Raw genomic sequence first — 25,205 nt, 5'->3', positions numbered from 1 at the left:
ATCCAAGATCTTAGTACTCTGCATGGATTCCCAGTAAATTCAGTAAAGGAAAAAACTCTTGTGTTGGGACAGGTGATGTGGCCTATGGGTGTAAATAATTGCTATATTTGCTATTGGGAGCAGAAGCCTAAGTGACAGCCCAGTTGTTTCAGTCAAAAAAGGTTGTGGGCAGTTCAACTTTATGATAATGATGGCACCAAGCTCCCCTTAACACAAATTTCTCAGCTGAGCATTTTCTCTTCTTGCAATTACAAAACACTTCTTACTTCCCTTATATCCATTCCTATGGATGTCTGGCTGTTTTAGGCACCTCCACCTCTCAGAGGTTAAGTTTCCTGCAGTCACTCTCAGTTTAATGTCAGCTACTAAAGCAGCTACTAAGATTTCTGTTGTCAGCTCCAAGTGGGATTCATCCTAGTCTCCAGCCTTCATTACAGAGAATAGTACTGTTTTTGCAAAGGCTGATGCACACACAGCAAAACTAATTGAAAATATACCTTCATCTAAAGCATACTGGAGAGTTTTTATGGGTTTCTACTATTTTACCCTTTGTTGTTCCAGAGTCAGTGCTCTGGTTTGTGTAGTGGACAACTGTCAGGAAACAACACTCTCCCACATACTGCTGTGTCTAAAATGCTTTGTTTTGTTAAATATCCCCAGTTTTGTATTTCTCGGTTGATTTTTATTTGATGTTCACAACTCCTGCAGAATCACCTAAAGAGTTTGTGAGAGATGCTCAATATGACCTTGTAGCTCTTGTAGGTAAATTAAGTTCTTTACATGCTTTCTTCCAATCTAACCTTTTCAAAACAAATCCATTTGATACAGAGACATACTGAGATTCTTTTGTTTTGAGAGTAGATTTGTGTCCTGAATGTGAGCAGCGGAATTGCCAGTGTGTTAACCACTTGTGCCCTCTTCTCTGTAAAGGGGCATTACAGACCTCAATGCTTGACATACACACTTACCTCAGGTATTGCTATGACTGGTCCTGGTGGTCCTGGAGGTCCAGGTGGTCCCACAATGCTGTTCCCATCCTGTCCTGGTTCACCCTATTTCAAAAGCATTACATGTGGAAAACCCATCTACTAAGTGCTACATTTCACATAGGTTTTTGAAAATAATGAAATCTGCACAATCTCACCCGAGGTCCTGGGTCACCCTTCTCTCCTTTTGGACCCTGCAGGTGATAAAAAAAAGTGAACATAAATGTTTTAAAAGGGAAAACTATGAAATGTCATCTCCCTTGCTTCACAAAAAGCACAGCAGTGAATTGCATGTACAGAACTATCAATCCTCAGCTCTCCCAAAACACGCATGGGGCCAGCTAGTTTCAACTCAGATCTTCTGAGAGTTGGATGTTTGAAAGTATTTCCCAGAACTTTTGACAGAGTTCACAGACAGCTAGAAGCAAATGAGCACAAAACATTTCATTAGCTGGGAGTTAATCCAGAGAACCTTTCTTTCACTGCACTGAAATCGGCCATCCCTGACTGTGCTGTCCTTTTCCAGCATCAACCACATCGGTTGTGTCTGGGATTTCCCAGAGGATCAGATAGGAGAAGACAGGGAAGCTAAACTGTCATCTTTCAGGCAGCTTATTACAAAGCTTGATCAGCCCCTCTGTAGAACTCCCTGTGCTGGAAATGCAGACACTTTGTCTGGCAGAAGCAAGAGTAAGGCGCCAGGGGACAAGCGGTGGGACTTCTCAAGCAAATCATGCTGTAATCCTCGAGGGTCTTAGGCATGAGAAATACATTAAAATCACCTATGAGCCTGCTGGCTCTCCGCTAATTAAAGGCAGAGCTGATTTCTGAATAATTAAAAGCAGAAGGAGCACTGAGGAATCAGAACTAGACTCAGGAGATGCCTGTATCTCTTCTGACTGATGAGGGAGGCATGGACATGGTACATTCTGCTCCTGTGTTTTTTTGTCTGAGGTGCCTGCTCCAGGTTAAGCAGGACAAACACAGCCCCAGATGTTCACAATCTGCTGGCAAGCACTGATCCTACTGCTCCTTGAGAGGTAGGTTTGGGAACCAGTATGTGTTAGCTGGTCACAGCTCATGATAACCCTACTCACCACTTCTCCAGGATACCCAGCAATGCCAGGAAAGCCTGGTTTTCCATCCGTGCCTGGCATCCCCTGCCACAAAAACCACAAAGTTATTCTCTTTAAACTGCACTGAGTTTCACACAAGCAGGAGGCTGCCACTGGGGAGGGACAAGATACAGCTCTGAACGGGTGGTGGGCAGGTTTGGGGGAGGCTCATTATCTCATTAGTCATCTGCTCTCTCCACTCCTCCTGCTCTTTCCCCCTCTCCAGAGCTTATGGATTTATTTTTTTTTCCTCGCAGCTTCAATCGTTTTCACTGCTTCCACCCCTGCTTAGCAAAAGGGTGAATCTCATTGCTTTCCCCCAAAACACATGCGATGAGTTATTGCCACCCTTCAGTTCAGTGACTCTCAAGCTGGAGGAAGAGAAGGGATGTAGACATTGGCATTGGATGTAGACAGGAGTCAGTATGTGGGGTAAATTTATGTGGGGTAAAAAACACCCCCTGCTGTGTTTTAATACAGGCCTGTATATGACTGCTGGAATCTGACAGCTACCCTGTCCTATGGGAAAAACAGAAGCAGTAATGATAATGCAGTTTGCCCTCAGGAAAAAATGGATAATAGAAAGTTCTAAATTCTTAAAGGGCCAGATAATCAGCAAGCTACACTTTTTTTGCATCTGTTTTTCTCTGCATCATGTGAAAGAGCAATAGAAATGACACAGAGCAACCCAGTGATTCATCCAAGGGACCAATTACTCCTGCAAGCTTGTTTATTTGGTGGGATTTTTTGGTGTTTGTTTTGTATGTGGTTTGGAGTTTTTTTGGTTTTTCTTTTTGGCTTTGAGGGGTTTTTTATTTGTTTGGGATTTTTTTGTTTCACTTTGGTTTTTTGTAAAATACTGTCTTGTTTCCAACTTTCTGCTCTGCTTGAAAAAAAAAATTTTTGGATTTTAACAGTAGGTAGTACCACCATAAGAGATTTAATGTGCCTGCTTTTTTAAAAAAGGTAATTCTCACTGCTATTTCTGGGTTTTTTTGCCAGTGATGAATGAAGTGTGTGGGTCAGGAATAAAGCATGATTTCTGAAGCCCTCTATTATTCATTTTATAAACAATTTTATAGGACAGGATAAAGGGTGTCTGAATACTAATAGAATTTAGGCATCAAAGCAACTACTGGGATTTTGGTATCTGCATGAGCACAAAAATGGTACTTGGGATATAAGTGTCTCAAGTGCTTATGGAAAATTATAAGTATCTATCTGCAGCAAATGTAAATGGGCAGAGGAAATAACCTTGGACCAACATAATTTCTGCAACAGAATGTTATCATTTCAGGCATGTTGGTACTTGCAGGACAGCTTCCTACCGTTACAAATGCAGAATAATTTCTCCCATTAGTTTTGTAATGAAATTTAAATGGGAAGAGAAGAACCAGGATAGGTAAGATGTTTTATTGCAACTAATGTATCCAGAGACATCCTTATTTCTAACTCCTTTCATATTTTAAGAACGTAACTCATTGCTCAGGTAAAAGAGGACAGAGATCTTTTTTTAGTTGAAGGGTAAAAGAGACAAATTGGTTATTTTAAAAATAATCCTGTAGTCACCACTTAAAATATTTCTAATGCACGTATCACATAAAAATAATAATTACTAGAAAAAGGACCTCAGAAGAAAGTACATGTAGGCATAATAATAAATAAAATATTCCATGGTCTCAAACTGATTAAGAGGGGTTAAACTACTGTCCTGTGCGTCAATGCATCAGCTTTAATTATCATGCTGACAAATATCTATGTGAAATGACAACACTCATAATATATAGAGCAGATGGAATTTATGGCAAGAAGAGTCCTGCTACATTGTTGGTATTTTTAAAAAATAAACAAGCAGATGCTGCTAGAAGACTGTGATAATACTCTTGTCAATACTCAGAAAGCATAACTGCATTTATCTTATTTCCTAGAGAAAATTTTGTTTTCAGGGCTGTCCCAAATGCAGGAGAAGGCTATTTTATTTTATTTTATTTTATTTTATTTTATTTTATTTTATTTTATTTTAAATTTAAAAAAAAAATTTCTATGAGTCACATCAGCGCTCTCTGCTGGTTTATGCCTGCAAAAGACACTGAGGTCAGACAGGGAGCAGCAAGGAACAGCACAGTCCCAAACAGGAGTTTTGGGGTGGGCCCCAAGAGGAGTTCAAAGCAGAACAGGCAGGGATAACAATAGATTTGAGCCTACCTCTGTAGCACAGACCTTTGTCATGGGTGGGGTGATAGCTGTATACCCCCATATGAAGGAACAGGGGGCATATGGAACTTGGTTTTCTGTCTAAGCTTTGCTGATTTTCATCTCTGTTCTGGTGAGGATGTAAAGGGCCTTGTAAGATGCCTCTGAAGACATGCACCTTTTAGATGCAATTTTAACCACATTTTAAGCAGAAGTCTTAAGCACCAGGTTATACTGGCTCCTGATACTCACAATTCACTATAGAAAGGGGTTTGTGAAGCCGTCCTGGGCTTTACTATGCTGACAGAGCAAGAAATGTTCATTATCCCCTGAATGCATTAAGAGATGAAAGGAAACAGAGGAAAGAAACAACAGAGGTTTTAGATCAGGTTAAATAAACTTCCCACCTTTGAACCTGGTGGACCTATGTTGCCTCTTTCTCCCTGCAACAGAGACAAAGTAGGGCTCAAGTACTAAAGCGACCAGTAATTACAAGGCTTTTAAACATGTATGCTACTTTCCTTAAAAACAAAGGAACCAAATGGAACAAAACAATTAGTAAAAATATGGCATATTTTTGGTCAAGTGATGCTTGGCATACATCTGTGATTTGGTTCTGGGATTTTAACCACCCAGTTGCCACCCATATCTGAAGAGTTTGTGGTCACGACTCATTATTTCTGCTGAGCACTGACCAAGCCACATGCCTGAGCCCTCCTTTTGGTGTCTGAAATCAGCTCATGGTAACATTCCCAAGATCTACCACTGCAGCCATGACCTCACGCTTCCACAAAGGACTCACCACTTTCCCCCAAAACGGCTAACACAGTCCCCCCACACTGCTGCTCTCTCCACCTCCCAGGCACTGCATCAAACCACTAGGGAAACAATGAACACGGCACGGTTCCACCTTTGGGACTGATTCCGCAGGATTTTAGCCTGACATAGGCATGGTTCCTCAATTTTGTAGCAGACAGAGAACATCCAATTTAATTTATTTCTTTGGAGATAGAGAATATAAACTGGAATAAATCAACCATTGCCTCAAATGTTATGTTTATGCTTACTGTTTTTTGGGTGTTCTTATATTCAAGTGTGTGTGAAGACTGTGGGTTGTTTTTTAATGAAAACAGCTTTTCATAATAATAAAAGTGAAAGCAGAATTTGGATCCATGCTTACTTGCTCAGAAAGAGAGAAAATTGATCATAGCTGGTCTTCTCTGACAGCTGTACTCGTCTGGGGTATTTGAAGGATGAAGAATGCACAAAACAGAGCTATACCTTCAACTCCTCGTGATGCATTAGCTCTTGGTTTTGGGAAGTGGGTGGTTGTTGTATTTTGCCACTGTTGCCTAGTGAAGTCATTTATAATCATGAAAAGTGGGTGTAAAATTCCTCCCCATGAGACTGATAGTGTATTATAACCACTTCATATTAATTTTGCCATAGTGTACCTGGTTTTGTAAGATGTCATGCAACAGCACGTTCCTTTCTGTTTTTCTTGTATCTTGGGGATGAATGACTCATGATTAAACCAAGGTGATGGTGAAGTCTTGTGGCCAAGGTTTATGACTATCTCTACCTCTCCAGCCCATTTCCTAAATCCTAGGAATCGTGCTACCTCCATTTCTGAAACCTTTGTGAAGCCGCATTTCTCAAAACCAAAATTTCTCGCTAAGGGCAGAGAATAAGTCTTTTTTAAAAACAGTATTTTCAGCGTGGAGACTCGGCACCTACTCATGTGCACAGAGCAGCATCATGTGAGAGCATGTCTATTCTTGCCAGTCCACTGCAGTATCACTCACCAACACGTGCTGTGCTAATTGCCATTTTTTCACTCGTAAGTAATGTGCTCCAGCAGTAACAGCAGTAGCACCCAATGGAGGGACTTTTTTCAGTCCTACAAGCTGGGCTTTACAGACTCTAGACAGAAGGTGGCCAGACCTTTGGTGGCTGTTGCGCTATGAATCAGCTGCATGCAGTTATTGCTGGCAATGTCAGTGATTAGTGCTGGGTGTAAGTTTGGGGGAAAATTTCAGGGGAAGAGGATGGGCAGTGCCACTTCCCATCCTCCATTCCCTGCTCTTTCAATGGTACTGCTATTTCCCAGGGCAATGAAGGCCTTAAATTTCTCAAACTTCACATTTAAGGTGTTGTCATGATGTACTGTAAACCTGAGTGATACTAGAACAGGAAAAGCCTCTTCCTGTCTAAGGACCCATTTTGCAATTCTGACCTTTTCTTCTGCAATTTTTCATCTCTCAGTTTTTTTTCCTCATGGGTTGCACAACCAGTAACATCATCAAAGTGGAAAAATTCTGTCACTTTGAAGCTCAAATAAAACCAAGGCAAGTAGTCATTACTCCTCCCTTCTTCCCCCAGCACCTTCCAGAATGTTTTCCTGTCACTTTCTGGGATCAGAAGGCCCCCTCATGCAGATTTATCTTTCAACAGCTCTGTTAGTATTTACTCACTGCTCTTGTTGGATGTGAAATAACTCTAATAATACACATTCTGCATAGATATCCAGTGTAAAGGGGAACAAAATCCTTCCCAAATTAATCAGTATATGAATCTTAAGTGAAGACATATTCTGGGAATATAGTAATAAAAATATATAAGCCAAAGAAATATAGATCATCTTTGTTTTTACCTTTGGTCCTAATGGTCCACGCTGTCCAGGTCTTCCTGCAGAACCCTTTAAAAATGCACTGAAATTACTGGCAAATCCACATGACACTTCAAAATAAACTTTTTTTTCGGAAAAAAATCTAACTCACTACCACAACTATTACAAAAACAATGCTGGAGACCTGTAGTATTAACAGAAAGCAATAGCATGTGCTTTTTCTTTCAAATTCAATTTTAGTGCTGTCACTGCATACTATACATGTTTTTAGGAAATATTAGAAATAAATTTATCCAAGTGCATATGTTGCGATGGATTGCTTTCAACTGCTTATAATTTTTTGAATTTACATTCTTCTAAAATTAAGATATAGTAGCAGTTTAGAGGCAACACAGTCTTGCTAGGTTTAAAAGCAGTTTCCCAAAAATTTTGTTTCAAAAACATTTGGAAATTCAAATTCCTCTTGCCTCTATATGGTGACATGGTGTGTAAAGAACAAGTGTGGCTCTTTGATGGTAAAATGGACAGCAGTTCATTATTGGTCATTATAAAAAGTTGAATGGAAGAGAAAGGAATTCAACAAAGTGATTTAATTGTCTTTATCTGGAATATGAAGGCACTAATAAATGGCAATGTTAGATAGTGAGAAAACATCAATGAAACTTTACACTGATCTGTGGAAGAAAAAATAGAAATCCTGGAAATGAGAGATGAGACATCAAGAAAAAAAATGTATTTCTACTTCAAAACACTAACTCTACTTTCTTATAAAAGATTAATAGAAATCTCAACAGTGCCAATAAATACAATTTATTTCCTAGCAACTGTTTTGAGTTCCAGTCCCCTTAGAAGTAGATTATCTGTTTTCACCTAAACATCACTGGGTACTCTGGAGCTGTAATAAGGTGTAAATGGCTCATAATGCAGTACCAGTTAGTATGTAAAAGCATTTTCATAATTACAGCAGAATTCTTATTTTTCTTATCTTCTTTTACTCATCTGCCTTCTGTACTGACTCAAACTTTGCAGAATAATTAAGCAGTAACAGGAAAAATTTGTACAACTGCAACAAGACATATTTTTGAATATTTATAGCTGAGTGACTTGGAAGCAATGCCTGTTATAAAACCAATTTTGAGAGCAAGGCTGTGACTAAGGCAGGTCAGAATGTGCAATTCTGGCCCTGGTTGTGGACACCCCCTTGTTTCAGCTAAAAGACTGAATATTTATTTTTTGTATTTTTGTGCTATTTTTAGTATCTAGGAAAAGACGAAAGAGAGGGTAAAATTCTCTAAGCTATCAGTTACAAACTCAGTGACTCACAATTACTAGTACTTTAAGCCATCACAGCAAAGAGCTGCCCAAAGTCACTCCTGCCTCCAGAGTCCAGTCAGTGTCTGATGATTCATGGAAATTGTACTGGCCTGTGGAGGCCATCTAATCCAACCATCCCCTTGGAGCAGAACTGTCACAGAACTGTCATGTTTCTGTCCAGCTAAGTTCCAATAACTCCAAGGCCAGACCTTCTGCAACCTCCCTGGGTGAATTACCCCAGTCCTGCACCAACCTTCTAGTGAGCAACCTTCTCCTAAGGCTTAGCCTGAACACCACAAGCTGCAAATTGTGACCCCTGTCCCTTGCTGCACCATCTGGCACTATAAGGAACAGTTTGGCATCATCATTCTTGCAGTTGCCCCTCAGAGACTCCTAAGTAGCTACTGGATCATGCCTTTGTCTCCTTTTATTGCCAGACTAAACCACTAGAGCTCCTTCTATTGTTAAGAACGAAAGTAAATCCAAATGATCTGGCTGGTACTGATGCATTATATTCCCATATTCCCTACTTGATGATTTAAGTGGCCCACAATAGCAAAAAAATCTCCTGAGACACAGTGATGGAGGTAAAAGGAACCCTTTGTCTGTGACATTGCTTCCACACTACTGGGAACAATTTTTTTATTTTAAAAGTGGCATGTTGTATTATGCACATTTGATTGTCAAACTATAATATTTCAGTTTTGTTCTCTTACGTGTGATTGACTTTCATATGCAAGAAAGGAATCTATTTGAGTGAAAGGAGAAATAGAGAGCTAGATAACATGAAAACCCTTATTTCACCCTGTAATATCTCAAAAATATATCACAGCAGAATTAAAAAATCATTGATTAATGAAGTATCAGAGAAATACCATTCAGATTCTTTGGAGGACATTCTAGGGCAGGAGAATTCATTTCAGTGCAGTCTCTCTCAATCTGTAGCTGACTGGGACTATATGTTTCCAAAAAGTAGAATGGAGGAAACTTTTGTTTGGAAAAAATCCCCAAAACAAACCAAACAACCCAACAACAAATTATACTCCCCTCTCCCAGAACACCCACTCACCTTTGGCCCCCTTGATACAGGAATTCTTGACTCACTTAACAGGTCGACACTACCTGATCCTTCCATATCCTAAGGGAAGAGACAAAATGCTACAGAATTTAAGAATTTATCTTCTGGGTTTTTTTTCCTGGTTTGTTTATTTTTTTCTTTTGTTGGTTTGTTTTTTTTTTCCCAACTGCTCTGTTTTTTGGAAATTCTGTAAAAACTGGAAACATACTGAACACAAATATTTTAATCTTTTCTCATTAACTTTTTTTCAGAGACAAATGGATGATGTTCTGGAGACAGGCTTTTCTCAAAAGTGATAAAAACATGTCTCTGCACTTCTCTGGACTTTACTGTCTTGTCAACTTGACCCCATTGCTCTATCACTTCAGGCTGAAGGGCACCAAGCAGAAGTGAGACAGTAGGTACTGTGTTTAGGCACAGTTTTAAGCAGTATTTTTCTGTGCAACATTTGCCTGCTGCCCATCTATGGAAACACTAATGGCTAGCAAGTGTTACCAGAACTGATTTATGGCAGGGAGAACTTGCAAACAGTTTGTTAAGGGCAGCAATCACTTTTCATCAATAAAGGTTCTCCCTAATTTTCACAGGGGAATATTGAACTCCTGCCTAAAATAATGTTTTCTGAAATTGAGCAGAAAAAAAAGAGTTCCACCATCAAATTGTAGAATTATTATGTTGAAAGGGCTTTCAGAGGCTGCCTTCAGAGCAGACTACCTATATCCCATGGATATTTTTTAGTAGTTTTAAAGGAATCTACATAGAAGGCAGCAACCTCACTCTAGCTTTCATTGTCCTATGACATTCCAGATCCTTCGTAGAAGTAGGAGGTGCCAGTTCCAAAGCAGCAAAGAAATAAAATTGCAGGCTGCCATAATTACAGTAATTTCACGATTACAAGCCGCACTGTTTTGACTAAAATTTTGCTCCCACACCAGAAATGTGGCTTACACTCAGGAACGGCTAATATGTGAATAATTTTCTGACATTTCCAACCCCGGAAGTGCAGCCGAGGTGCCGAGTCGAGCACCTGCCAGTAAAAGTTGGCATTACGTGATTGTTACAAATTGGTTACTCGGTTGTGCCGCGTGTGGGGCCTGGCTCCCTGCAGGCAGCACGGGGCGGGGGGAAGGCGGGGGACTCCCTCCTTCAAGCAGTGCAGCCCGGGAGAGAGACGGAGGGCTCTCTCCTGCTGGCCCTGCAGCTCGGGGGGAGGCAGGGGACTCCCATCCCCTCCTGACGCCGCTGTGGGTGCCAGCAGGCTCCATCCCCGTCTCCCACCACCACCGCGGGTGCCGGCGGGCTCCATGGCCCCCTGCCACTGCGGTGCAGCGCTGGGCCGGGGTGAGCGAGCCCAGCGTGGCGGTGGCCGGCCCTGAGCGGTCCCGCCAAGCAGCAGTGCTGAGTTGGGCCACCTCGGCAGCCCCGAGCCCTCAAAGCCCAAGCCGAGCCAGTAACCCCCGCCATCCCGCAATTCTGTTACTATTTGGCAACTTTGCTGCACACGGGTCCTCGCTGCGAATGACAGAGCGGCTTATAATTGGGTGCAGCTTGTGTATGGACAAAGAAAGAAATGTGTGCCAACATCCAGAGATGTAGCTTATAGTCAGTGCGGCTTGTAATCGTGAAATTAGGGTACTTGTTTCAGGCCCAGTGCTGTCATGTTCTTATCCCTGTGCCTAGTCTTAACTTGTCAGACTGTGCTTCAAAACACCTGGATGAACCATGCCAACAGGGAACCCTTCACTTGCTTTTAGCTGCAGCTTTAGTTGCACTTTGCTGGCTTAATTGTGTCCTTTTACTGAAAAGGGAAAGACTTACAGTAATTTCACGACCATAAGGCGCACCGGACTATAAGGCGCACCCCCCCGGATTCGGCAAAATTCGCAACTTTGTAGATCATATAAGGCGCACCGGACTATAAGGCGCACTTTTTTTTTGCAGTGAGGCCCCGCCCCCAGTTCCCCCCATGCGGTTGCTGGCCGAGGCCCCGCCTCAACCCGGCAGCCATTGGCCCCCGGACCCGCCTCTACCCGGTAGGGGCGGTGCCGCGAGCCACCAGGCCACCCTGGACCCGGCAGCCATGGGCCCCCGGGACTGCCTGGACCCGGGAAGGCAAGGGTGCTGCCGGCCCCCTAGCTCGCATTCATCCGGCAGCTGTGAGCTCCCGGTTCTGCCTGGACCCAGGAGCAGGGGTGCCGCGGCCCCCCTAGCCCACATTCACGCGGCAGCCATGGCTCCCTGGGACTGCCTGGACCCAGGAGCGGGGGTGCCGCCGGCCCCCTAGCCCGCCTTCATCCGGCAGCCATGGCTCCCCGGGGCTGCCTGGACTCAGGAGTGGGGGTACCACGGGCTCCCCAGCTCGCATTCACGCGGCAGCCATGGGGCCCCGGGACTGCCTAGACCCAAGAGGGGCGGTGCCGCGGGCCCCCTGGCCCACCTCCACCCGGCAAGGGCAGTGCCGCGGGCCTCCGGGCCCGCCCCCAGCCGGCTGCTGTGGCACTTCTGGCTCCCCCCACGGCTCTCAGCTCACACTTCCAGTTTGGCAAATTTCGCCGCTTTGTACATCAGATAAGGCGCACCGGACTATAAGGTGCACTTCCGGGTTCGAGGGAAAATTTTAGTCAAAAGGGTGCGCCTTATAGTCGTGAAATTACTGTAATCTTTCTTTGTTTCTCTTCCGTGCTCACAGTCGTACAGTCTTTGTTTGCAACATCAGCATCATGTGTTGAATCCCCTCACTTTCTTCTAGATGACTAAAATGGCAGAAAGCATATCACTTTAGGAGTGCAAGCGTTCTCTAAAATTTTAGTAAATTAAATTGGCTTGTGGAAGAACTGATGGAATACTGAATACTAGTGCATGCGAAGGGTAGACATGTGCCAAGAATGTCTGCAGAACGGAGAAGGAACAGGAGCAAGGGAGAATCTCCACCTAGTGACATCAAGCCCTTGTGTCAGCTTTAGAGGACTCATATTCCTTGTCTATTTAGCTTTCTGCCAGTTAGCTAGACTTGAAATGGCCCAGCTTAGCACAGCTGTGATACGTTTGGGAGATGATGTAAGGGAAAGGCTGAGACACCAATTACATGACCTTCAGCTACTATAGAATGACAGCTTAACACCAGGTAAGGAAAGGTATGGGAAACATCTGACCTGACTTCATTGAAAACGAGAGATCTTGTTCTTCTGACCTCTTCTGCCAACTCTACAAGGGTAGGAGAAGCAGAAGGAATGCACAGCTGGAATCAGGTCCTTCCTTTTGGGGGACCAAGGTGAGAGACCTTTTGTGCAACTCTACCTGAGATTGATTTAATGTTATTCAGACTTTCGTTCTGCTCCTCTGTGAGCTATCAGTGTGCCAAATACCAGCAGAAAATCTCACATTCTCTTTGGCCTGTTTAATCAAACTCACTGCTTGGGGTAAGCCACACTGTCTTTTTGGGCCTTTTCCCTTGACTGCACTGTGCCAGTCTGTTTTTCCCTTTAAGAGAGTGTTTGATGCCTGCTTTATATAACACATCATCTCTCTTGACATCTGCATGTTTTTAATGGGTTTACCAGGTACCTTCTGCAACTCAAACTGTTCTTTTGGCAAGCATAAGTGCCAGCAAACACCATGCCATTTGGTTTTTGCACATAGCTGATCGCAGATGCTAACAAGTGCTAACAGGAGTGTTTTGCAGAAACAGCCTTACAGCAATAAACAGACTGCCAACCAAAAGGTAGTGTCACCCTAACAAACTGGCAGACCACGGTGCTGCCTCAACAGATGGCAGGGGTGGGCATCCAAAAGATCAGCTACAGCTAGCAAGCCTGTTTAAAGTAGTACTCCTTGCAGGGAAATGCCAATCGTGCCAATTTTGTTTGGGCTGGATAAAGTTCAAGATGAAGCCAGTTATGACACTCTTATTGCAGTTAGAGCTCAAATCCTTCTGCATTTGCATCCATAAAAGTGGGGACTCCCAGTTTTCACCCTTCCCTGCTTACCTTAAGTTTGCTCCTCTGGGACTTAGGTATCAAAAGTGGCAGAGTAATTTCAGGAGAACTCTGGTAGCATAATGAAAGCATGTTGCCTTCTACTCAAAGAGTGCTAATGGGGAAAAGTGAAGAAACTCTTAAAGAATGGGTCCTCACAGGTCACAGAAGATGACTGTAAGTCAGAGAAGCCATCATTCTGGGATCAGGCCTGGGATGAAGATGTGACTTGCCAGTGGTCCTTAACTCATTCTGAGACAAGTCGGTATTTATTCAGGGGAGGCTGTGTACCAGTGCAGTACAAGGCAAAGGACTGCTTGTATGCTTAGACTTCAAGCTGTTCCTTGCTAGCAATTTCAGTGCTGGCAATCAAGAACTTGTGAACTGCTAGAGAGATTTTTGTCAGTTGATATTCACTGACATCAGTGAGATTATTAACCAGTAGTGTATCTAGTACAATATTATTTAGTCAGACATCAGAAAGAGAATTGGGTCTCTAAACAAGCATTAGTGGCCATGTCTGTCTGTGACGCCTCAAAGTGTCTATTAAGAAAAGAAAAATACAAAAGAGTTGGGGTAGATATTAAGAGAAACATATAGGGAAACTGGTATCTTTTAAAGATAACACCACTTTCCTGCAGCCATTCTACAGATGGCCAGTAATTTTTATAAAATATTCTTATTTCTTTGATGAGACTGCCCTGAGTTACTTTGTAAACTCTACTATATCCCATGATGTAAAGAACTCTGGAAAGACTTTGCTGAGTTAAACAGCTGAATCAGAATTGAAAAAAGGAAAAAAAAAAAGCAGACACAAATATGGATACTGATATTGACACTTTCTTGGCCTCTCTTCAAAAAGACGTTAAAGCAGCAGCTCTAACTCTTGAACCTGGGTGTTTTTCCCTTTCTTTACTGTGAAGCCACTTTCTGCTCCAACAACAAATGAACAGTTCACAAATGATATCTGAAACTCATCTTGAGCTTCCCCAATCTCATGTTTTTAAGCGATGAAGGTATTATTCTCAGAAGTACAAAAAATAACATCTGCAATTTTATGTTTTCAATAGAACATTTTTGTCCTAAGTAGAACAGACCATGAGGTCAGAAATGAGCAACGTGTGTCTCTGTGTTTACACTCGTCAGCAAACTTCAATCTAGAACAAATTATTTTGTCATCAATCCAGACTTAAATACCTGTGAAACATACAGGTGATCACACTGTCTTTCCTCTGGAGGAAATATATCCATAGTTACAACAAACTTCAGAATAGCAAAATACCTCAAATCCCAGGCTGTAACTTAGTCCTGGTGGTCCAGGAGGTCCAGGGGGTCCAGGAGGCCCAGGAGGTCCTGGTAGTCCAGGTTTTCCAGGAAACCCAATAGGACCAGCTTCGCCTTTGGGGCCTATTGATCCAGTGACTCCAGTGTCACCCTACAATAAAAATGCAGTCAGTTGATGTACTCAATATGCCTAAGTAGAGGCATGTAGATTTATAGGATCACAGGATGGTTTGGGCTGCAAAGCTCATCCAATTTCAATCCCTCTGCCATGGGCAGGGGCACCTTCCACTAGACCAGGTAGCTCAAAACCACATCCAACCTGGCCTTGAACATTTCCAGGAAGAGGCCATCCCCTGATCATGTTCATGGCCCCCTCAGACTTGTTCCAACAGGTGCATGCCTTTCTTGTGCTGGGGGTCCCAGAGCTGGACACAGCTCTCCAGATGGGCTCTCATGAGGGCAGAGGAGAAAGGGAGCATCACCTCTCTCAACCTGCTGGTCATGTGTGTTGGCTCTGGCTGAGCTGGAGCATGTTTTCCCCACGGCAGCCCTCACAGTGCTGTGCTTTGCACTGGTAGTCAGAAGGGTGTTGATAACACACCGGTGTTTTGTCTGCTGCTGAGCAGGGCTGGCACAGCCTGAGCCCTGTCTCTGTAACAACTCTCTCATCCCCTCCTCCCATTGAGTGGGCTGGGAGTGGGCAAAACCCTGGGAGGGGACACAACTCGGCTAAGATACATGATCCAAATTAATCAAACGGGTATTCCATACCATAGAATGTCTGCTCAGATATAAAAGCTAAGGCAGGGAGGAGGAACAGGAGGCATTTGTTGATTTATAGTATTTGCCTTCTGGAGCAACTGCTTCCCAGTAACTCACTCATGGGAAGTAGAGATAAACTTTTTTTCTCTTTGCTTATATGCATGCGAAGTTTTGCTTTCTTTTTACTTTAGTAAGCACTGCCTTATCTTTACCTGCCAGCTCTTTTCCATGTTATTCTCTCTCCCCAGTCCCGCTTGGAAGGGGAGTAGAGATAGAAGAGGATAGAGATAACCTTGGAGTGGAGTCCGGCCAAGGTTATCCGACTACCCCACACTTCAGAGAGAAGCATATTGGCCAACTGAGAAACCAGTTCTGCCCACTTCATTAGGCTACACAACAATAATCTCTAAGATTTCTCAGCCCTTCTCAGTAATGTGTTGTATTACAGTGATACTGTCACTCTGCAAATACACTTTTTTTTGTTACCTTTGGACCAGCAGAACCAGGTAGACCTTGATCACCCTGTAAAAGAAAATAAATCCTAAATACTTAAAATAAGACCATTACACAACAAAAGCACATTTATGGTATTTTTCCTTAATACAAATGCCCACAGATTTCTGTGTTGTTTAATTTGATATCCTTTACATGAAGCCCTTGATCTGAAACACCAGATGTCTCAGTTAAAAAGAAAACAATCTGTAATTCAGGAGTTACAATAACACATTAATAGCTCTGGTCTGCTACGCTGACTGGACTCAATCTTGTATTCCAATCATTGCTGCAGATTTTAAGAATTTGGAGCACACAGAATTAAAGATTCCAGGCCACATCCTCATGCTTCTGAATATAAATGTCAAAATTCTTATGGGGTATAACAGAGCAGGAAACAGGTCCCACTCAAGTTGTCTAGGGCACCCTTCCAAACACAGGATGTGATGACTAGGAGGATTTTAAGGTTCCTCTGCAGCAATCAAGATTTTATCAATATTTGCTTTTATACACTTTACTTGCATACTGGTTTTTTTCCATTTCTATTTCACAGAATAGACAAAAAGACAGTAATAATGCACACAAATAATTTTTTTTCCAAATTGCTATGAATCTAGTGGAATAGTTTTTATTTTGGCAAGCTACTGTCTTTACTCACTCAGCAGAAATATTTCTTGTGTAAAGTCTGAAAAAAACGAGTAAGCACCACGAGTGAAATGATAATGTGTTTTCTTAAAAGCAATGGTTAAACTCCATGTCAAATGTCACTCCAATGAACAAACTGAATTTACTTGCACATCCTGTTGTTTCTTCCTGTTATCTTCTCTGGATTAATTTGGAATAATGAATAATGTACAAAACAGATATTACAATATAAATTAAATAAAGGTTTTCAGAAAAAAGTAGTAAAAATTGAAAAATACTCTCACTTGTATTGAACAGGTGCAGGTACATAGTGCTTCAATTCTAATGCAACTTTTATAAAATATACACAATGTAGCAAACAGACTCAGAGAGGTAAAATATTGTATTTTAAAAATTTGAGGATTATGATTAAAAAAACAAATCATTTTCTCTTCAATTTCTTCTCTTTCCCCATCAATCTCCTCCTATAGTATGTGATTCATGTTCAGTTTATTTCAACTGGACTTCTTTCTGTTCTTAGGCTCCCTCACATAAAGCACACACCACTGGTTACAATGGACACGGGTTTCAGGTGCTGCTTTGTAACACACTTGCTGCACTTCCTGGATGGCTGCTGGTTCCCATGTGTGCTGCACTTTTACCAGCTCAGGCTTTTGCTATCACAACTCGGAACCTTCAGCCCTCCAGAGATAAAACTAAATCAATAGTCTGGCCATTTCAGACTTGCCTTTTCATTCCCCTTACAGTGTTTGAGCTTACAGCATACACTTGGGAATTTACTTTCAAGTTCTTGTGAGTAAGGTGTGTTGTTGAAGCTCACTAGAGGATGAAATTGTCTTGCAGTCTTTGTTTTCTTCACATCCTTCTTGAAGTGGGGTGTAAAAAATGGTGCTTAAACAATGTTTTGATTAGCAATGGATTAGATTAATTTCCTCTATTCAAGACTGTTTTGCCTGTGACAGTAATTGCTGAGTGATCTTTCTGTCCTTGACGCATCAGCTCTTCATTGGTGGGCGCCCAGTGTGGGCCATGACTTTGTGTCTTGTTTGCCAATTTAAATGGTTTGTGCTCCTTCAGACTCTTCTGCCCTGACACATAATGTGTTATCACTCTGTGCCAGGTTGGGCTAACTGGACTTCTCTCTTTCCCCTCCCAGGCTCACCTGTCTGAGCCCAGTCACGAGCGGCTTTTGAGTGGCAGATCACAACAGAGTAGTTCATACTGCATATTGAACATTACATACTACAGAAAATGAGACAGCATCCAATAGGAAATTCTGGACTTCTGAACATGCCTTTTGAGATGTTCTAATGAGCCTTTAATATCTGGATTCCATTAAAAAATACTGAAGCCAGATGCAATTGGGTTGCACGGTCAACTATTTAGGATTTTTACAGTCTAGAATTGACATAGATTTTCCATTGAAGTAGGAGCAAGACAGACATTTAACTCACCTTTTCCCCCTTCCATCCTGGTGGGCCAACCACTCCATCACGGCCAGGAGGACCTTGAGGGCCCTGTAGACGATAGTAAATCTAAAGCAGGTGCCAATTGAGAGCTCAGTTTCTAGAACATGTGTTTAAATGTCAGGGACCAACTGAGGATGCAGCATTGTGAAACACTAATGTGTAGCACCTCCCCCCACTAAGTTTTAACACTTTTATTTCTTGTCTTCTGAGATTTGGCTTTGTATCAAACCAGGATTTTAATGTATTTTAATAGAAAACTATATGCAACAATCATAAAATGATAAGCAAAACCAAAACCCAGCAAATTGAAAATATAACCTTAGCATGAGATATTATGGTGCTATCCAAGCAGGTTTTGACAACACTGTAAAAGACACGATGGGGTTGAAATCCCCAGGCATCTCAGTTATCCACACTTCTGGCAATGTCAGTGCTAGATGAGACCCAGCTGATGAATCATGGGAACAATGAGGCTGAGCCTAAACTCCCCATGTGGGGCAGCACTTGGCTTATTCAGACTCACTTTGCCAGGTGTGCCTGGGTAGCTGACCCTGCAGGTACATTCCTCCACTTGCAGGAGCAGTACTCCTAGAGTCCTTCTGCAGAAGAAAAGGTGCTGCCACTTTGCTTTGGTTGAAGGTGCTCATATTGTTCATGACATCTCACTTTAATTTTGCCTTGAAAAGTGTATATTAAGTTCTCCACCCAGTCTCTGGTGCTATACCCATGACTTGTTGTATTCTGCATGCATTTGACTGAGCAGGCAGCCTGGGAAACACTGGCTTTGTAGGGTCAACCAATAAAACAGTACAGGAATTGAAGTCCAGCCCACAGTAACTAGGCATGTATGAAAGGTAACTGGCATATTGCACAAGCCTACATTTTTAAAATTGGGCTCTGAAAGCCTTCAGCTACAGTTACGGGGGTCTATTCTGGCCTCTGGGGATCTTCAATAATATTTATTTATTCATCTATTTTGGAGAAGGATATAAACAGCTAGCGAAGGAGATAGAAAACATTGATTCCCTCTGACGTTTTCAGAATTATCACAGACTCATTTTTTTGCCTCTCTCCCTCCCCCCCACCCCACTACTTTTGCTCTTTGGATGCACTCTAAGTCATAGAGTAACTAACAGATTATTTTTAATATTGAGAATAATCATAAATATTTTCAGTATGTTTCAAACATTTTAATATTGTATTTTGGCATGATTGCGTGAAGAGAAGATTGCATGAAGACTGTAAGAAGAGAATAAGAAAAGAGGTTGAGTTAAGAACAATAACTGTTCTAAAGTTTACCGATTACTTCCACTGTAGTGCTTAGCAATTTTAGGCTTCATTTTTCTAAAATTGCTGATTCCCTTTAGAGCTTTGGAAGAGTGTCTATTATGTAGCTAGCAGGCAACACTGAGACATTTGTTGTTCTCATCAGGGTATGTTAATGCATTTTGTGAGCTACCTCAAACAAAAATTAGGATAGAAAATATCCCTATACAATGCTATGAGTCAGTTTAACTTCATGTAGCATTTTGAAAAAGTGTATTTAATCAGATCAATACCACATCAGTATGAGATGCACTGTGAAGCAGTTTGTGGAGCGATAATTCCCATTACAAAATGCAAACATTTACTCAAACATTTCCAAGACACACTTGTTGAGGGAAGAGGTGCTACATCCAAAGTTCTTGCTTTAGCAAGGACTTAAGCCTGTCCCCAGCTTCAAGTGATTGGCTGTTCTCCTGGAATTAAAATTCACAGCTGAAAACCCTTAATAACACAAATGTGTTAATGTGGCACTTAATGAGCATTCCCAACCAAAAAAATTCTGCTGGGGATTGACCTCACTTCATTTATGCAGAGTGTGCAAATGTGTGCAAATCTTTGAAAAGCAGGGAGACATTTTCTTAGGTCACCTGAATTTGTGGGAATGCATGGGTCTGTGTTCTCAACAGCTGGAGTTTTCCTTCAGCAGCCTGCAGGTTTGTCCCAGACTAATTCTTCTGAAGATGCTCTTTAGTAGTCTTACTAACATTTAACTACTACTTTTTAAACTGATATGTTTCCCAGGAAGTATCCTGAAACAATGATTTCTGTTGCATCAGAAAATTGACTGTCTACAAGTAGTTCACATTATTACCTGTGAAATCCCAAATTACACAAGAGGGAATACACTCATCTTTAAAAATAAAAGATGAATCAATACTTATTTCTCAATTTTCTTGTAATTATTTTTTAAATTATTCTTTTATGGCAGACTTTAGTAGTATATCCTAGACCATTTAAATTACTTTATATTCTAAAGATATAGAAACAGCCACACTCAGAAAAGTTGAAGGTACATTTTGAATTGCAAAGAAGGTGTTATAGAGAGCCTTTTAATCTAACACTGCAATTTATCAAATGCAGTAAATAAAACAAGGTACATTTTGAATTGCAAAGAAGGTGTTATAGAGAGCCTTTTAATCTAACACTGCAATTTATCAAATGCAGTAAATATAACATTAAGGTAACTGTGTTTTTTGTAAGACTTGCTAATGCATTTTTTAAAAATTATATTTGTAATCCTCAATACAATTTGATCTGTGTTGGATTCAGAAAAGAAAAAGAGTACTCTTGGAAGTTTAACAATTAGATAAAATCTGGTCACCATCTCACACTTTTTTATTTCATGCTGCCATCCATATTACAATCAGTAAATGCAGAGAATAATGGATTTCCTTGGCTTCCCATGCACTTGACTCTAAAATCCCATACTAAAGACTTTCAGGTGCCTAATTTCTTTCTGCAGAAAATATGCTGTTTTCCACCTGGATGGCCAAACACTTTCTAAGTTTTGTATCAACTCCCAGCTCGGTTACCCTCAAAAAAACCCCTCCAAGACAGCTGAGATATAGTGAGATCTCTTTTTTAACACCTGTCACCCACACACTTCCTTGATACGTGCTAATGACACCTCGTCAGGTACAGAAAGGGTGACTCACTTTGGAGGGTCGTGTGATGTACAGGACAAATCTTGTCCTGAGAACAACTGCTGTTGGCAGATGGTTGGTGGGGAATAAGGGAACCATACTAGTAAATACATGGAATCAGAGATTGTTCTGGATTGGGAGGGATCATTGAGTGCAGCTCTTAGATGAATAGCCAGAGATCAGAACCACAACCTTGGCTTTATTAGCACCATGCTCCAACCAGCTGAGCTAATCTCATAGTTCCAGAGAGGATTCTCAGAGCTGTTCAATGTTAAAAAAAAAAATTTCTTCACTGAAAAACCTGCTTTACTGAGGATTTATCTGCAAGTCAAACTTTAGCAACTTTTTTAGCAGCAGAATTATATTTCACAGGTCCAGAGGAACAAGTGTTTCTACCTAGTCGAAGAAAAGGATGGAGGAAGAAAGAGGAAAATTCAGTTTATTCAACAAATTCCGTGGAGTTTATATAAGTGATTTAGCAAACTTCATTTTCCTGAAAGCATCACAGGAAAACTGATACTTCGTCTTATTCAGTGTTGTCAAAAGCATTCTTAATTTTTATTTATTCTTGTCCAGATTCACCAGTATCTGTCTGTCAAATGTACATTACTGCAGTAGTGTGCTTTGGTTAACAAGACTTTTTTTTTGTTTGCGAAAATTTCTATAAGATTCAAGCTCTTAAATTAAAAATATTCCGTAATTTTAGTAAGAATTACACAGACTGTAAGTCTCAGAACTTCGTGTTGGACAGAAACAACATCAATGTTTGTGCACAAAAAGGTACTCACTTCAGGGCCTGGTTCCCCAGAAGCTCCGTCTTCTCCTGGTGACCCAGGAGGTCCTACACCTGAATCAGGTGCTGGCTTTCCTGGAAGACCAGGCAGTCCTGGAGGGCCGGGTGGTCCTGGAAGACCCTGAATAAATCAGCAGGACCATTAGAAATTATCCTTGCCAGGTTCTTTTCTATGTACATGGAACAGGAAAAAGCTGACATAGACTGTTTAGGCTCATAAAACTCAGCTAGAGTTTCCACTCCTATTTTAGAACCAATTTTATCTTGACAGATGCACCCTTACATAGGGTCACACTGACCTCCCCCACCTGTGCTCTCTGAACTGTGCCACCTCATAGCATGCATTGGCAAGCAGGACATTGAAAGGTCATTGAAGGACATTGAAAACCAAACAAATTCATGTCAGCTCTCTGTAACCCAGTACAGATCTCAGACATATCCCAAGGATCAACCTAATGATCAGAGACCTAACCATAATGAAACCAAGGGATCATTGTGCAGAGGGAAGGGGTAGCTTTTTCTCCTCTACCATTTTATGGGATTTCTCCATGTTATTGCTGGAGCACTGAGAATCTCTACTCATGGTCAAGACCTGCTTAATGCTGTCAAACTGGCTTCTGCTCTAAAGATCTATCCTGCATGGATGTGAGCAGAGGTATTTAAATTGAATTAATTTAATTAAATGAGGGAATTGTTATTTTAGGAGGAACACTAAATTTGCAAATATTCCCTCTCATGCCCAAATCCATCTGTGTCACTGATTGCATTAGCAGGCAGAGATGGAGAGCTGGAAGTTTTAGGCCATGGCACTACAAGTCAGGAAATCTTTAATTCTGACTTAGGGCCACGTACAGGATTCCATCTGAAAGAGGGTCCTCTTGGATTTTCGGTACGTAAACAGAGACTTCTGCAAGGCACTCACCTGCTTTGTTGCCTACAAAGGGCCTCTGAAGGGGCTCCTAAATTAGGCAAAATATCTAACTTTCAGCGTGTGGCAACTGGCTCCTGAAGGGCCTTGAAAACAAGGCATTAAGCACTTTTGAGGAAAAAGAAAGAAACTGGAGTCCTGAGGTAGAAACCAGTCTGAGAGAATGAAAAATATTGCTAGTTGTGTTGCAAAGCAGAGGCCTCCAGTGTGCTATAGCATTCTGGAGTTCACAGGACCCATGATAAACTCAGAAAGCTGCAGAGTTACTGATGTTCAGCCCACCAGAAAGCATTTCATACAGACACACTTTAGAACAGGTACTCCAAATCGAAAAAAGCAAAGGCTAGTGTCATGTAACACCTTCCACTGACTAAAAGAGAGCAGGAGAGGGTCTGCTTATGAGAGTATGTAGTAACAGGATAAGGGGCCAATGGCCTCAATCTGACAGAGAGTGGGTTTAGATTGGATATTCAGAATAAATTCTTTACTGTGAGGGTGGTGGCACTGGCCCAGAGGAGCTGCGGATGCCCCATCCCTGGAAGTGCTCAAGGCCAGGTTGGATGGACCTCTGTGGAAGCTTTCCCTGCCCATGGCAGGGGGACAGAAACAAGATGACATTTAGGTCTTTCTATGATTCCACAAATCTAAGATTCTCATCTCTCTCCTCTTCACTCTCTTCTCATAGTCAGATTAAAAGCATTTTCTCATTTTAAAAATTCCTCTTGCCATTATTTCTTTGGCGGCTACCTCCTGTCTCATACTTCTTCCCCACTCACAAGTGCTTAGGCCTTTTCTGACCTTGAAATGAAACCCTACAAACCCTTTCTGGATGGTGTAAATTAAGCATGTATAAAACTTGCATTATGAAAAATTGTACAACCTGCATGAGTAAAATAATGCTCTTTATCATGAGAAATATCATTAGATACTTACCCTTAAAATCTCAGTCTCTCTAATGCTCTCAGTATCTCCAGAACCCGATTCTTCAGGTTCCAGTCTATTCTGAAATTAGAAGAATTTAACATTAAATTATTGCTTCTAAAGATGACAAATGCAGCTATCACTTCACATTTACCGGAAATGCAACTATCATCAATATTCTTACAGCAGTCTGTCACTGATAAAATAAATTATAATTCAATAAAAGCATTTTACTTTTGTGGCTGGTGTTTCATACCATCTTCTTTTGTAGTCACTGAGCACTGTATTTACCTGCAGGTGCTCTATGAGCACAGTGATAACTATCCTGCAGGACACACATGCTATGTGGCTGTTTAAGTGAACTGAAGTAATATCTTAGGCAAATTCTCACTTCTGAAAGGTACCTGTCAACATTAAGAATATCCTAAAATGCAGATCTAACAAATAACCCCAGTCTCCTACAACGTGCCCCTCATTTAAAAAGCCAAAAAAAGAGATGACTCTTATAAAGAGAAATCAATACACCAAAGCCTTTTATAAAACATTCTGCTTTAGAAAAAACACCTTAGTGTTTAGTCCTTGGTGAGTTTCATAGCTGTGTACATTTTGCAGACTACAGAGAAAAGCACAGAGAGAAGTACTACTTGAATATGTTATCATAGTACCTAAGCTAATATTTCAAATGCCTGGGAGTTAAGGATGCATTTCTTGGATGTACTGAAACTTCTTCCTCTTCACTACAGAATGAAAGGCTTTGAAACTTGATGTCACAGAGAACAAGAAAGTAAAGGCAGTGTAGCACTTGGTGTTCCTTGCTACATTTATAGAAGTGGCCTTTGACTGGGTAAAACTGTTGGCCTGGAGCACCTTGTCCTGGGGATCTGGGGCTGCCTCGCTGGTCTATTGAAGTCAGCATCAGTGCAGGCTCAGCAGTGCAGCAGAACACTGCTAATCTGTTTCTATGCTGCAGAAGTATATTGGCTTAATTTAGCAGACCCAGAATCAGGACAGCATATAATCCATTTTGGCCAGTAGAATATGTTCCAAACTGTCTAGCTAAATCCTCATGATACCCAGTGTGACAGATGGTTTTGTGTAAAAGTCTACCCCAGGATTTCTACTGGTGTCAGTGGTGAGCTCTATGTAAGCATAAAATCAGTTCTCACCCCATGAACTGAAAATTCAGGCCAGATTCCTTCTTTAGCTGCATGCATGTGTATCCTCATGGATATAGGGGGAAAAGTCCAAGTACAGCAGTAAGATGGATCTGAAACTCATTCTTTAACATTGTCTGGGTACTGAGCATTCAAAATACAAACACTGCCATCATGTTGGTATGTGTTCTAGCATTTAATGACAGCAAACATAACTGACTGTCAAACCATTTCTCTGTTCAGTAGCAGGAAGAAATTAATAATTTAGGCTTAGAATGCCTTTTTGTGGAAATGTTTGTTTCATGTTCTCTGATATATTGTTGCTTTTGCACAGGAGAGCACACGAATCCACTGACATTTTAAAATGTGAATACTGGGTGTTTATGTAGCTTCCAGTAGTCACACACTTTGATCAGACATTTATTTGCATTTCTGCATGAATGTTTTAGAAAACATGATTATCACTGTGGCAGTCAGGCTACCTTCCCAGAGAAAACCT

General features: G+C 41.5%; 1 protein-coding gene across 2 annotated transcripts in view; it reads right to left on the bottom strand.

Annotated features, from left to right (window-relative positions):
• The window catches only part of COL15A1 (collagen type XV alpha 1 chain), a 125,353-nt gene that overhangs the window by 39,495 nt on the left and 60,653 nt on the right, over positions 1–25,205 (bottom strand). For both annotated transcript variants that reach the window (XM_033081819.1, XM_033081826.1), the window contains 11 exons: positions 23,565–23,633; positions 21,699–21,824; positions 17,927–17,989; positions 15,822–15,857; positions 14,572–14,724; positions 9,307–9,375; positions 6,948–6,992; positions 4,702–4,737; positions 2,084–2,146; positions 1,145–1,180; positions 969–1,052 (listed from right to left, as the gene is read on the bottom strand). In XM_033081819.1, coding sequence (XP_032937710.1) covers positions 969–1,052; positions 1,145–1,180; positions 2,084–2,146; positions 4,702–4,737; positions 6,948–6,992; positions 9,307–9,375; positions 14,572–14,724; positions 15,822–15,857; positions 17,927–17,989; positions 21,699–21,824; positions 23,565–23,633 — 780 coding nt within the window. The remainder of the gene's footprint in view (positions 1–968; positions 1,053–1,144; positions 1,181–2,083; positions 2,147–4,701; positions 4,738–6,947; positions 6,993–9,306; positions 9,376–14,571; positions 14,725–15,821; positions 15,858–17,926; positions 17,990–21,698; positions 21,825–23,564; positions 23,634–25,205) is intronic.

This window comes from Catharus ustulatus, chromosome 1, assembly GCF_009819885.2.
Source record: "Catharus ustulatus isolate bCatUst1 chromosome 1, bCatUst1.pri.v2, whole genome shotgun sequence".
In the NCBI taxonomy this organism is placed as follows: domain Eukaryota; kingdom Metazoa; phylum Chordata; class Aves; order Passeriformes; family Turdidae; genus Catharus; species Catharus ustulatus.
The sequence above is the reverse complement of the archived record's forward strand: the minus strand, read 5'-3'. Positions and strand labels throughout refer to the sequence as shown.